Below are 11,234 nucleotides of genomic sequence, written 5' to 3' on the forward strand. Positions count from 1 at the left end.
GACCCTTCAAACTGCTCAGCCCAGCAACCCCCAAATTAACCCTAACCCAATCTGATGACAATTTACCATCACCAATTAACGTAACAACTGCTGTGTGAGAGTATTAGAGATTCTCCGCCAGCAACTGAAGCAGACCCGAAGAGAAGAGATATTAAACAGTAGTTTGGAAACAGAAATATGGCACATTTTTGACAATTATTCAGAGAATGTCAAGAGCCAAGAGTGCAAAGGTTGAATAAATGACTACACAGTGAAATGAGCAGTTTGAAGTTCAGTGTTATAGTAATACACACATTCTTGAAGAGCATGGAAGACTAGGGCAGAGGGAGATCATTTGAGAACTTCATAGAACTACACCTACAATATGAATGTGGTCTAACTACTGATTGTGATCCTTTAACTTCTTCGTCCAAGACTGAACGCTGATCCTTGAGTTGTGACGTGCTATTCTACTTCAAATTGACTTGTCACCCTTGCCTGTCGCCCCGACACCTCCCCCCACCAATCGACACGGGACCGCTGCTTTCTTCGCCTTACCTGGTTTACTGCCCATCATTTTCTTGCGCTCTATAAAACATTACCAATAAAATTAGGTTGTAACGTCACTATATACAACAGACAGACAGAGACAGAGAGAACTGTTCTGCAATGCATCATGCTTAAATTCGATGAGAGAATTCATCTTATCAGGAGCTCGGAAAGGGTGCAGAGGAGATTTACAAAGATGTTGTCTGGATTGGGGAGCATGCCTTATGAGAATAGGTTGAGTGAACTTGGCCTTTTCTACTTGGAGTGACGGAGGATGAGGGGTGACCTGATAGAGGTGTATAAGGTGATGAGAGGCATTGATCGTGTGGATAGTCAGAAGCCTTTTCCCAGGACTGAAATGGTTGCCACAAGAGGGCACAGGTTTAACGTGCTGGGAGTAGGTACAGAGGAGACTTCAGGGGTAAGTTTTTTTACTCAGAGAGTGTTGAGTGCGTGGAATGGGCTGCCAGCAACGGTGGTGGAGGTGGATACGATAGGGTCTTTTAAGACAGTTTGCCCCCAACCACCGGGACACAGACCAGTACCGGGTCGCAAGGAAACAATATGATTTGGCAATAGGAAACGATATGAGTCAGCTGCTCCTTTCCTCATTCCCTGTCACGTCCACTGTTGAACTTGAACGCACACAAGGTCATTACACAGACGAAGTCTTTACCTACACGGGGTCATCAGTCGCCTAAATGCAGTGATACCCTAGCGCCAGGGATCGCTGGTTGGCTTCGGGTAACCGGCCACTTCGCGCGGCCAGCGAGTAGTGCCATTGCTACTGGCCTGGAGCGCGGACGATGGGCACCGCCTCTAAATCTGTTTAACACACTGAATGTTTGTAGGGAACCCGGTGCTAAAATATTCACAGACAACCTAATTTGGGCTCAGTGTTTCGTAAGTAGCAGAGCAGCTACCTCGCTGCGATTTACTGAAAGTCATCCTTCGAGCCAAACTTTTGTCAGCCGATAGATCCTACCTACATACGGCGGGGGCGGCACGCGCCCTCTCGCACTCCTCGCTCGTTAGGTCGCTCTCTCCGGAATGCAATCGCTGCAGCCCCGGCACGGGACCTCCGGCCCTCACCTTGTCCTCTCACCCCACCCACGATCAGCCGCACCTGTCCAAGGCGTCTGACAGCGGGCAGTCGGAAGGCTGGAGTTCGGGCCCGGAGGCTGTCTAATGAGGCAATGAAGCCCTCAAAACTGCTTCAGTACCTTGAGTCCAAGCACCCTGCACTTAAAGACAAACCCGTAGAGCTTATTGAGCGAAAAAACATGAGCAAGTGGAACAGACTCAAGTGTTGATAGCCACGAAAACTAAATTGCGGAACCGACTGGACATAAGGAACCCCCTTCAAGTTATCACTGTATTCCGGACGTGACTAACGACACCCCCCCACCCCCCCATCGGCCAGTCCACAAGAATATTGTCAATATTAAACCGGTTCACAGTGCGATAAAGGTTGGTGACCCCTGTTTTGAGAGACTTTTAGATAGGTACATGGAGCTTAGTAAAATAGAGGGCAATAGGTAAGCCTAGTAAGTTCTAAGGTAGGGATATGTTGGATACAACTTTGTAGGCCAAAGGGCCTGTATTGTGCTGTAGGTTTTCTATGTTTCTATGTTCCAACGCCGAAAGATTTGTCCTTACAGTAACACATGTATGATTAAGGGCGATTTACACTTCATACTTTGATAGCCGAAAGACTTTAGGAACCAGTTAAACAAAGAGAGCCTGACAGGTATGTGAATGTAAACCCAATGCAGGAGCCGCAGCAAAGTTCTGTGAATAGTCACCGAGGACATAATCACGAATTACCAATTGAAAGCTGCAACATTCATTCAGGTTACTGGCGCCGAATATACTTCTCTACAAATGCCTTTTTGTCACTTGTTAGCATTACATATATGTATATATACTGTATATAAAACACTTTCTGTAATGCTGGAGTCACTACAAAGTTCTGCAACTAGTTACGAAGGACATAATCATGAATTACTAGCTGAAAGCTGCGACATTGATAACTTTGATTCAAGGTATTGCCACCTCATTACCTTTTCTATTAATAATGCCTTTTTGTCACCTGTTAGCATTTTTAATATATATAACACTTTCTGTTTCACTGACTGATAAGGCGCTCGCTACAGAGTGGAAAGAAAGGAAGTCACAGGTTTAGTATACTATGGCGCCCACTTGTGCTCGTTACAAGCAAGTTGTACAGAGTAATATTACTTTATAGGCAATTGTCACCGGATCTTTCAGGTGGGATTTAAAACCAATTTCTTTTGATTTGGATTTCAGGAGCGGGGACCCCATCGATTATGTCCTGGACCCAGTAGTATTCAATTCAATTCCATGTGTGAGAGTGGAGGGCAACTTTAATCCATCCCACCAGCCTTTGAGTGCATCTATTCACACAACTCTTATGTGGTTACACGAGTCTTTTTATTCTTGGGCCTCTTGCAAGTGCTAGCAGCCGAGTTGTAACGAGAAGGAAGTTAAGCAATTCGGACAGGAAACTCATTGGCCGATAGGACATTGCTGACAACTGGCAGGGGTGAGACAACCTCTCCAGAGAGCTGAAAACTTGGCAGACCGCAAATGGCACATGTATGGTCAGGCGACCAAGGTTGATTATGCACAAAAACACTGGGCTGGTGGGCTAAAGTCCTGGGTAAATTCTGATAACTCATTAAGTTTGTTCAGAAGTTTGCAGATCCTCAGTAAATTTCACTCTCGATCAAATCAGGAGAGTACCAAACATGGAATGGGATTTTGAGAAGGTCCAGCTGAATGGTGGAGTCAGGGGCAAAGTTTCCCACCCTATGAATCTGAGGAGGTGCTGAAAATAAGAGATGATATCACAACATCAGCTGAAAACAAGACTTTTTTGTGCTAAATGCTGTATTTGTTCTTCATGGGAAGCCCAGATAAATGAGATTTCTTGGAATCATATCACTCAGAAACAGGCCTCTTGCCCATGTCATCCATGTTGATCATGGTGCCTATCTGTGCTAATTCTACTTGTCCATGTTATGTCTATATTCATCAATGCCTGTTCTGTTGAAGCAGCTTGTCCAAATCATTTTTTTAAACTCTGTAACTGTATCTGCATCTGTTGCTTCCTCCAGAATCAGTTTTATTTTCACTGACGTGTTATAGCATTTGCTGTTTTGTTTCTGCAGTATAGTGCAAGATGTGAACAATCACTACAGTCACAATAACTGAAGAGATCCTGCACAGTGAGTGTAGGAAGTTCGAGAAGAGGCTGAAGAGCAGGACCTCCAAAGTAGTCATCTCTGGATTACTCCCGGTGTCACGTTCACGTGTTAGTCAGGGCAGGAATAGAATGGACAGTGTGAAATGTGAGTATTTTAATGCTATGTGTATTATCGGTAAAGAGGATAAACTTTTAGCATGGATCAGTACATGGAACTGTGGTGTTGTGGCCATTACAGAGACTTGGTCAAGAGATGGACAGGAATGGATGCTTAATATACCAGGGTTTCAATGTTTTAGGAAAGACAGAGAGGGATATAAAAGAGGAGGGGGAGTTGCATGACTGATCAGGAACAGTATCATAGCTGAACTCAGAGGGAACATTAAGAAGGGTGGGAAATAGTGGAAACAGGTAGAAGTAAAAAAATAGGAAGTGTGCAATCACTCTGATGGGATTGTACTACAGACCCACAATAGTCACTGGGATATTGAGGAACAGATATGCAGGCAGGTTTATATGCAGGAAAGATGTTGAGCCTTTGGAGAGAGTGCAGAATAGGTTTACCAGGATGTTGCCTGGATTCGAGGGCATGTGCTACCACAAGAGATTGGACAAATTTGGGTTGTTTTCTCTGGCATGACAGAGGATGAGCTGAGATCTGATAGAGATTTACAAGTTTGAGGGAGGCATGGATGGAGTAGACAGACAGTAACTTTTTCCCAGGGTCGAAATATCTAATACCACAGGTTATGTATTTAAGTTGAGAGGGGGTAATTTCAAAGCAGATATGAGAGGGAAATCTTTTGACACAGAGAGTGGTGGGTGTCTGGAATGTGCTGCCCTGTGTGGTGGTAATGGCAGAAACATTGGAGATTTCTGAGAGACATTTAGAAAGGCACATGAATGTGAGGAAAATGGAAGGATATGGATATTGTGCAGGCAGGAGAGACTAGTTTAGTTAGCCATTTGTCTAATTACTAATTTAATTGGTTCAACACACCATTGTCAGCTGAAGAGCCTGGCAGACGGTGACTGTTCTGGAAAGATAAATAGATAGTGCAAAAGGGGAATTACAAAGTAGTGTTCATAGATTCATGGACCATCCATAAATCAATGGTGGAGGGGAAGAAGCTGTTCTTAAAACACTGAGTATGAGCTTTCAGGCTCCTGTACCTCCATGATGTTAGTAATGAAAAGATGGAATGTCCCAGATGGTGAGGCTCTTTAACGATGGCTGCCTCTTTCTTTAGGCTCTGCCTTTTGAAGATATTCTCGATGGTGGGAGAGCTGAGCCTGTGATCGATCTGGATGAGTCTACAACCTTCTGCACTTCTTTCCAATCATGCGCATTGGAACTGTCATAACAGGAGGTGACAAGACCATAAGACAAGAAGACATAGGAGCAGAATTAGGTCATTTGGCCCATCAAATTTACTCCGCCATTCAATCATTGCTGATCTTTATTTCCCCTTCTCAGCCCCACTCCCCGAGATTCTTCCCGTAACCTTTGACACCATGTCCAATCAAGAACCTATCAATCTCTGTCTTAAATACTTCCAACGTCCTGGCCTCCTCAACTGCCTGCCATAACAAATTCCATAAATTCACTGCCCTCTAGCTAAAGAAATTTCTCCAAATCGGTTTTAAATGGACACCCCTCTATCCTGAGGCTGTATACTCTGGTCCTCAACTTTTCCACCATGAGAAAAATCTGATCTCTCTATGTCTTTCAACAATCAAAAGATTTCAATGAGATCACCCCGATACATTCTAAATTCCAATGAGTAAGACCCAGGGCCATCAAATGTTCCCCATATGATAACACTTTCATTCCTGGTATCATCTTTGTGAATCTCCTCTGAACCCTCCCAATGCCAGCACAACCTTTCTTAGATGACCAGCCCAAAACTGTTCATAATATTCAAGGTGAGGCTTTACCACTGCCTTATAAAGCCTCAGCATCACATCCCTGCTCTTGTATTCTAGACCACTTAAAATAAATACTACCATTGCATTTGCCTTCCTCACCACTGACTCAACCTGCAAGCTAACCTTTTGGATGTTCTGCACAAAGACTTCCAAGTCCCTTTGCATCTCAGATTTTTGGATTTTCTCCCAATCTGGAAAATAGTTTTCACACTTATCTCTTCTACCAAAGTGGATGACAATGCATTTTTCAATATTGTATTTCATTTGCCACTTTCTTACCTATACTCCAAACCAAAGTCCTTCTGCACCCTTCCTGTTTCCTCAACACTACCTGCCCCTCCACCAATCTTTGTATCATCAGCAAACATGGCAACAAAGCCACCTATTCCATCACCTAAATCATTGATATATAGCATAAAAAGAATTAGTCCCAAAAACAACCACTTCAGAACACTACTAGTCACTGGCAGCCAATCAGAAAAGGATCATTTTATTCCCACTTGCTGCCTCCTACCAATGAGCCATGCCAGTAATTTTCCTGTAATACCATGGGCTCTTTGCCTGGTAAGTAGCCTCATGTGTGGCACTTTCTCAAAGGCCTTCTGAAAGTTCAGATATACAACATCTACTTCATTCTCTTTATCTGTCCTGCTTGTAATCTCTTCAAACAATCCCAACAGGTCTGTGAGGCAAGATCTTCCCTTAAGGAAACTATGCTGACTTTGTCCTATTGTGTCCTGTGTCAACAAGTACTCCATAGCCTCATTCTTAACAAGCAACTTCAACATCTTCCCAACCCCTGAGGTCAAGTTAACTTGTCTATAATTTCCTTTCTGCTGCCTTCCTTGTTTCTTAAAGAGTGGAGTGACATTTCCAATTTTTCAGTCATCCGGAATCACGGCAGAGTTCAATGATACTTGAAAGTTCATTACTAATGCCTCCACAATCTCTACCCCTACAACGTTCAGAAACCTGGGGTGCAGTTCATCTGGTCCCCATGACTTATGCACCTTTAGGTCTTTCAGCTTTCTGAGCACCTTCTCCCTTGTAATAGTAACTACTCACTTTTCTTCCCTCACACCCTTCAACAACTGGCACACGGCTTGTGTCTTCCACAGTGAAGACTGATGCAAAATACTCATTTAGTTCATCATCCATCTCCTTGTCCCCCATTATTATTTCTCCAACTTCATTCTTTACCAGTCCTTTCTCCGCTCATCTTTTATTTTTATGCACTCGAAAAAGCTTTTTCTATCCACCTTGATATTGTTTGTTAGCTTGCTTTCATGTTTCATCTTTTCCCTCCTATTCATTCTTCTCATTGCTTTCTGTAGTTTTTTAAAAGCTTCCCAATCATCTACCTTCCCATTAGTTTTTGCTTTGTTGTATGTCCCCTCTTTGATTTTACATTACATTTGACTTCCCTTGGAGCCATGGTTGTACTATTTTGCCGATTGAGTATTTCTTTGATTTTGGAATACATCTATCCTGCACCTTCCTCATTTTTCCCATTGAGTCATTGCTGCTCTGCTGTCATCCCTGCCAGCACCTCTTTCCAATTTATTTTGGCCAACTCTTCTCTCATACCATGGTCATTTCTTTTACTCTACTGAAATATTGCTGTGTCATACTTTACTTTCACCCTCTCAAATTTCAAGTTGAACTCAATCATATTGTAATCACTGTAACCCATGAGTTCCTTTATCTTAAGCTCCTTAATTACTTCAGCTTAATTAGATAACATGCCAAACCAGTATAGCTGATCCACTAGTAAGCTTTTTAGAGCAGTTTGTCATTAAGCTATCTCGTGGGCATTCAACAAATTCACTGTCTTGAGATCCATTGCCAACCTAATTTTCCCAATCTACCTGCATGTTAAAATCTTCCATAACTATCATAACATTGCCTTTTAACATGCCTTTTCTATTTTCTGCTGTAATTTGTAGTGCACGTTCCAGCTACTGTTGGGAGGCCTGCATATATCTGCCATCAGGGTCCTTTTACCCCTGCAGTTTCTTAACTCAAACCCACAAGGCTTCAATATCTTCCCATCTTATGTCACATCTTTTCAATCATTTGATGCCATTCTTTAAAAGCAGAGACATGCCATCCCCTCTGCCTACCTTCCTATTCTAACAATCCAACATTGAACCTTGAACCCTCAGCTCCCAACTACCAACATCCTTTTGTCACAATTCAGTGATGGCCACAATATCATGACTGATTATGTTAAAAGTGCAAGATCGTTCACCTTATTTCTTATACTCCATGCATTGAGATATGAAGAGTACTCTATTTGCTAACCTTTTTGACTCTGCATCCCTAATTCACTGATACTCACCCTGTTGGCTGTAATTTTGTCCTATCAGCAGCCTATGCTTTCTGACAGTCTGACTGCATGCTATCTTTGCTTTTTAACCATCTGTTCTATCCTGAGTCCCTTCACTCTGGTTCCCATACTCCTGCCAAACTGGGTTAAACCCTCCCCAACTTACTAATGAAACTTACTAATGAAAATATTGGTCCCCTTTGAGTTCACATGCAACCCGTCCCTTTTCTACAGGTCATAACTACCCATGAGGAGATCCAATAGTCTAAAACTCTGAAGCCTTGAACAACTGTAACAGCCTCTCAGCCAAGTTATCCTGTTTCTACTTTCACAGGTGTGTGGCACAGGTAGCAATTCAAAAATCACTAGGTCCCGGTTCTCAGCTTTCTGCCTAGCTCTCTAAATTTTCTCATCAGGGCCTCTTTGCTTTTCCTTCCTATGTCACTGGTACCAATATGTACCAAGACAGCTGGCAGCTCTCCCTCCTCCTCCAAAATGCTGTGGACACAATCCAGCATGTCCCTGACACTAGCACCTGGGAGGCAACATATCATCCCTTACCACAAGGTACACTGCAGATGCTGGGGTTAAAACAACACACACAACACGCTGGAGGAACTCAGCAGGTTGGGCAGAATCCGTGGAAACGAGCAGTCAACGTTTCGGGCCGAGACCCATCATCAGGACTGAAGAGGGAGGGGGCAGGGGCCCTGTAAAGAAGGTGGGGGGAGGGTGGGAAGGAGAAGGCTGGTGGGTGCCAGGTGAAAAACCAATCAGAGGAAAGATCAAGGGGTGGGGGAGGGGAAGCAGGGAGGGGTTAGGCAGGAAAGGTGAAGAAGGAATGTAAGGGGAAAGCACTATGGGTAGTAGAAGAAGGCAGAATCATGAGAGAGATGATAGGCAGCTGGAGAACAACTCCTCCCTCGGAGTGTCAGACACCCTGAGTCAATAGGCTGGTCCTGGACTAAATTTCCACGTGGCATAATTTACTTATTATTATTTAATTATTTATGGCTTTTATATTGCTATATTTCTACACTATTCTTGGTTGGTGCGACTGAAATTGAACCCAATTTCCCTCGGGATCAATAAAGTATGTCTGTCCGTCTGTAACTCTGTGATCTCCTCACTCTCCTGCACAGGCCAAAAGTCATGCAGCTACTGCTCCAGATCTCTAACATGGTGTTCAAGGAGCTGCAGCTGGTTGCACTCCATGCAGATATAGTTTGCTGGGAAATACTGGGTCTCCCAAGTCACCCACATCCAGCAAGATGACCAATGTCCATTTAAACTACACAAAGTACCTCTGTCTCGCTGTATGCTTCCGAAACGTGGATTGTAACACCAGAACGCCAAAGAAACTTAGAAGCAGCAGAAATGTGGTTTCTTAGAAGAATGCTGAAAATATCATATAGATATAGGGTAACAAATGAGACAGTAATCCGAGCTGACCATACAAAAAGATGTTTAATGAGAACATTAAATGAGAGGAAACTTAAATTCCTGGGCCATGTCATCAGAAAGGGAGAAATAGAATTTCTTACATTACAATGCCGTATGCCTGGAAAACGCGGAAGAGGAAGGCAAAGATTATATATGAAAGAAAGAACAGTTCTAAATGTGCGAGATATCATTGACGCTGCGAGGGATCGTTCGATTTGGAAAGCCATGATCGCCCAAGCGTGGAACGCACAAACCACATGAAGAAGAGTAAAATGGGAAAAATAGAGACTTACCCGGACAACTTCCCAGAATCAAAAGCCTCCTTCCAGCTTAAGTCTGACAAAACCCGCTAGCAGTGCGCGGCTCCCGCTGCTGATTGGGCTGCCAGAATGAGGCTGAACACCGCAAAACACACCTTCTAAACGAGCGCCGCCAATCTGTGAGAAACCTCCTCACTGTGTGCTGCTCCCGCTGCTGATCGCAGCTACTCGGAATACTTTCATGAAACTGCTGGAGTATTTGGGACACACCGAATCTTAATGCAGCACAGCTGTCAACATGCTTTCTTCATGATTGTATCAAAGTGTTGGGCCCAGGATCGATCCACTGAGGAGCTGAAGCCCAGCAATTTGAAGCTGATCATCTTTTCCACCGCTGACCCCGCAATGAGGTCCAGAATGTGATTTCCAGATTCCCATTCCTGAAGTTGATAATCACTCTTTGATCTAACTGATACTGTGCAAGGTTATTGCTGTGGCACCTCTCCATCACCTGAACTATCTGTCTTCTGTACATCGCCTCATAACCACCACTCCCCATGTGAAAAAAAACTATTCACCAGATTGTCATTAATTTTCTTTTCTCTCACCTTAAGTCGCTGCACTTGAGTAGCAGACTCCCCTACTGTTGTAAAACAATTCTAGTCATCTATCCTATCTGTGCTCCTCATAATTTTATAAACTTCTACAAGATCAGCCCCCCACCTCCTAGGTTCATGTGGGAATTAACCCACCCGCTCTTTTTTTCTCATTATAGCGACAGCCCTCCATTTCGGGCAACATTTGATGAAGACAAAAGAGGCCGCAGATGCTGTAATCTGGAGTAACAAATAGTCTGATCAGCAGGTCGAACAGCATTGGTGGGAGGAAAGGAATTGTCAGCATTTTGGGTGGAAATACTGCATCCAGATCCTGAACATCTGGTGAATCTCTTCTGCACTCTCTCTGGCTTTCTCTTCTAAATCATTAGAATATCCAATGAACTTTAAAAGATCCTGCAGTGAATCTTGTGGCATCACACTGATGTTATCCAGTCTGAAAAGCAATGGTCCACTGCCACCTACCACCAAAACAATTTTGTATTCAGACAGAAGCCTCAAACTCCAGAAGATAGGTGGTGCTGTGGATAATGAAGTAGGTTTTCAAAGCTTGCAGAGAAATTTAGGCCAGTTAGAAGAGTGGGCTGAAAGCAGATGGAGTTTAATGCTGATAAGTATGAGGTGCTACATTTTGGTAGGAATAATCAAAATTGGATATACATGGTAAATGGTAGGGCAGGAGAACAGAGTGATCTAGGAATAATGGTGCATAGTTCCCTGAAGATGGAATCTCGTGTGGATAGGGTGGTGAAGAATAATTTTGATATGCTGGCCTTTATAGATCAGAGCATTGAGTACAGGAGTTGGGATGGAATGTTAAAATTGTACAAGGCATTGGTGAGGCCAAATTTGGAGTATTGTGTACAGTTCTGATCACCAAATTATAGGAAAGATGTCAA

The 11,234-nt window shown here is 43.4% G+C and overlaps 1 protein-coding gene across 1 annotated transcript in view; it reads right to left on the reverse strand.

The window, feature by feature from the left end:
- The window catches only part of LOC132379955 (collagen alpha-1(V) chain-like), a 59,337-nt gene extending 49,568 nt beyond the window's left edge, over nt 1-9,769 (reverse strand). The window contains exons 1-2 of the mRNA XM_059948361.1: nt 9,752-9,769; nt 538-567 (exon numbers count right to left, since the gene is read on the reverse strand). Coding sequence (XP_059804344.1) covers nt 538-556 — 19 coding nt within the window. The 5' untranslated portion in view covers nt 557-567; nt 9,752-9,769. The remainder of the gene's footprint in view (nt 1-537; nt 568-9,751) is intronic.
- Nucleotides 9,770-11,234: the final 1,465 nt, after the last annotated feature.

The sequence above is a fragment of the Hypanus sabinus genome, chromosome 2 (genome assembly GCF_030144855.1).
Source record: "Hypanus sabinus isolate sHypSab1 chromosome 2, sHypSab1.hap1, whole genome shotgun sequence".
In the NCBI taxonomy this organism is placed as follows: domain Eukaryota; kingdom Metazoa; phylum Chordata; class Chondrichthyes; order Myliobatiformes; family Dasyatidae; genus Hypanus; species Hypanus sabinus.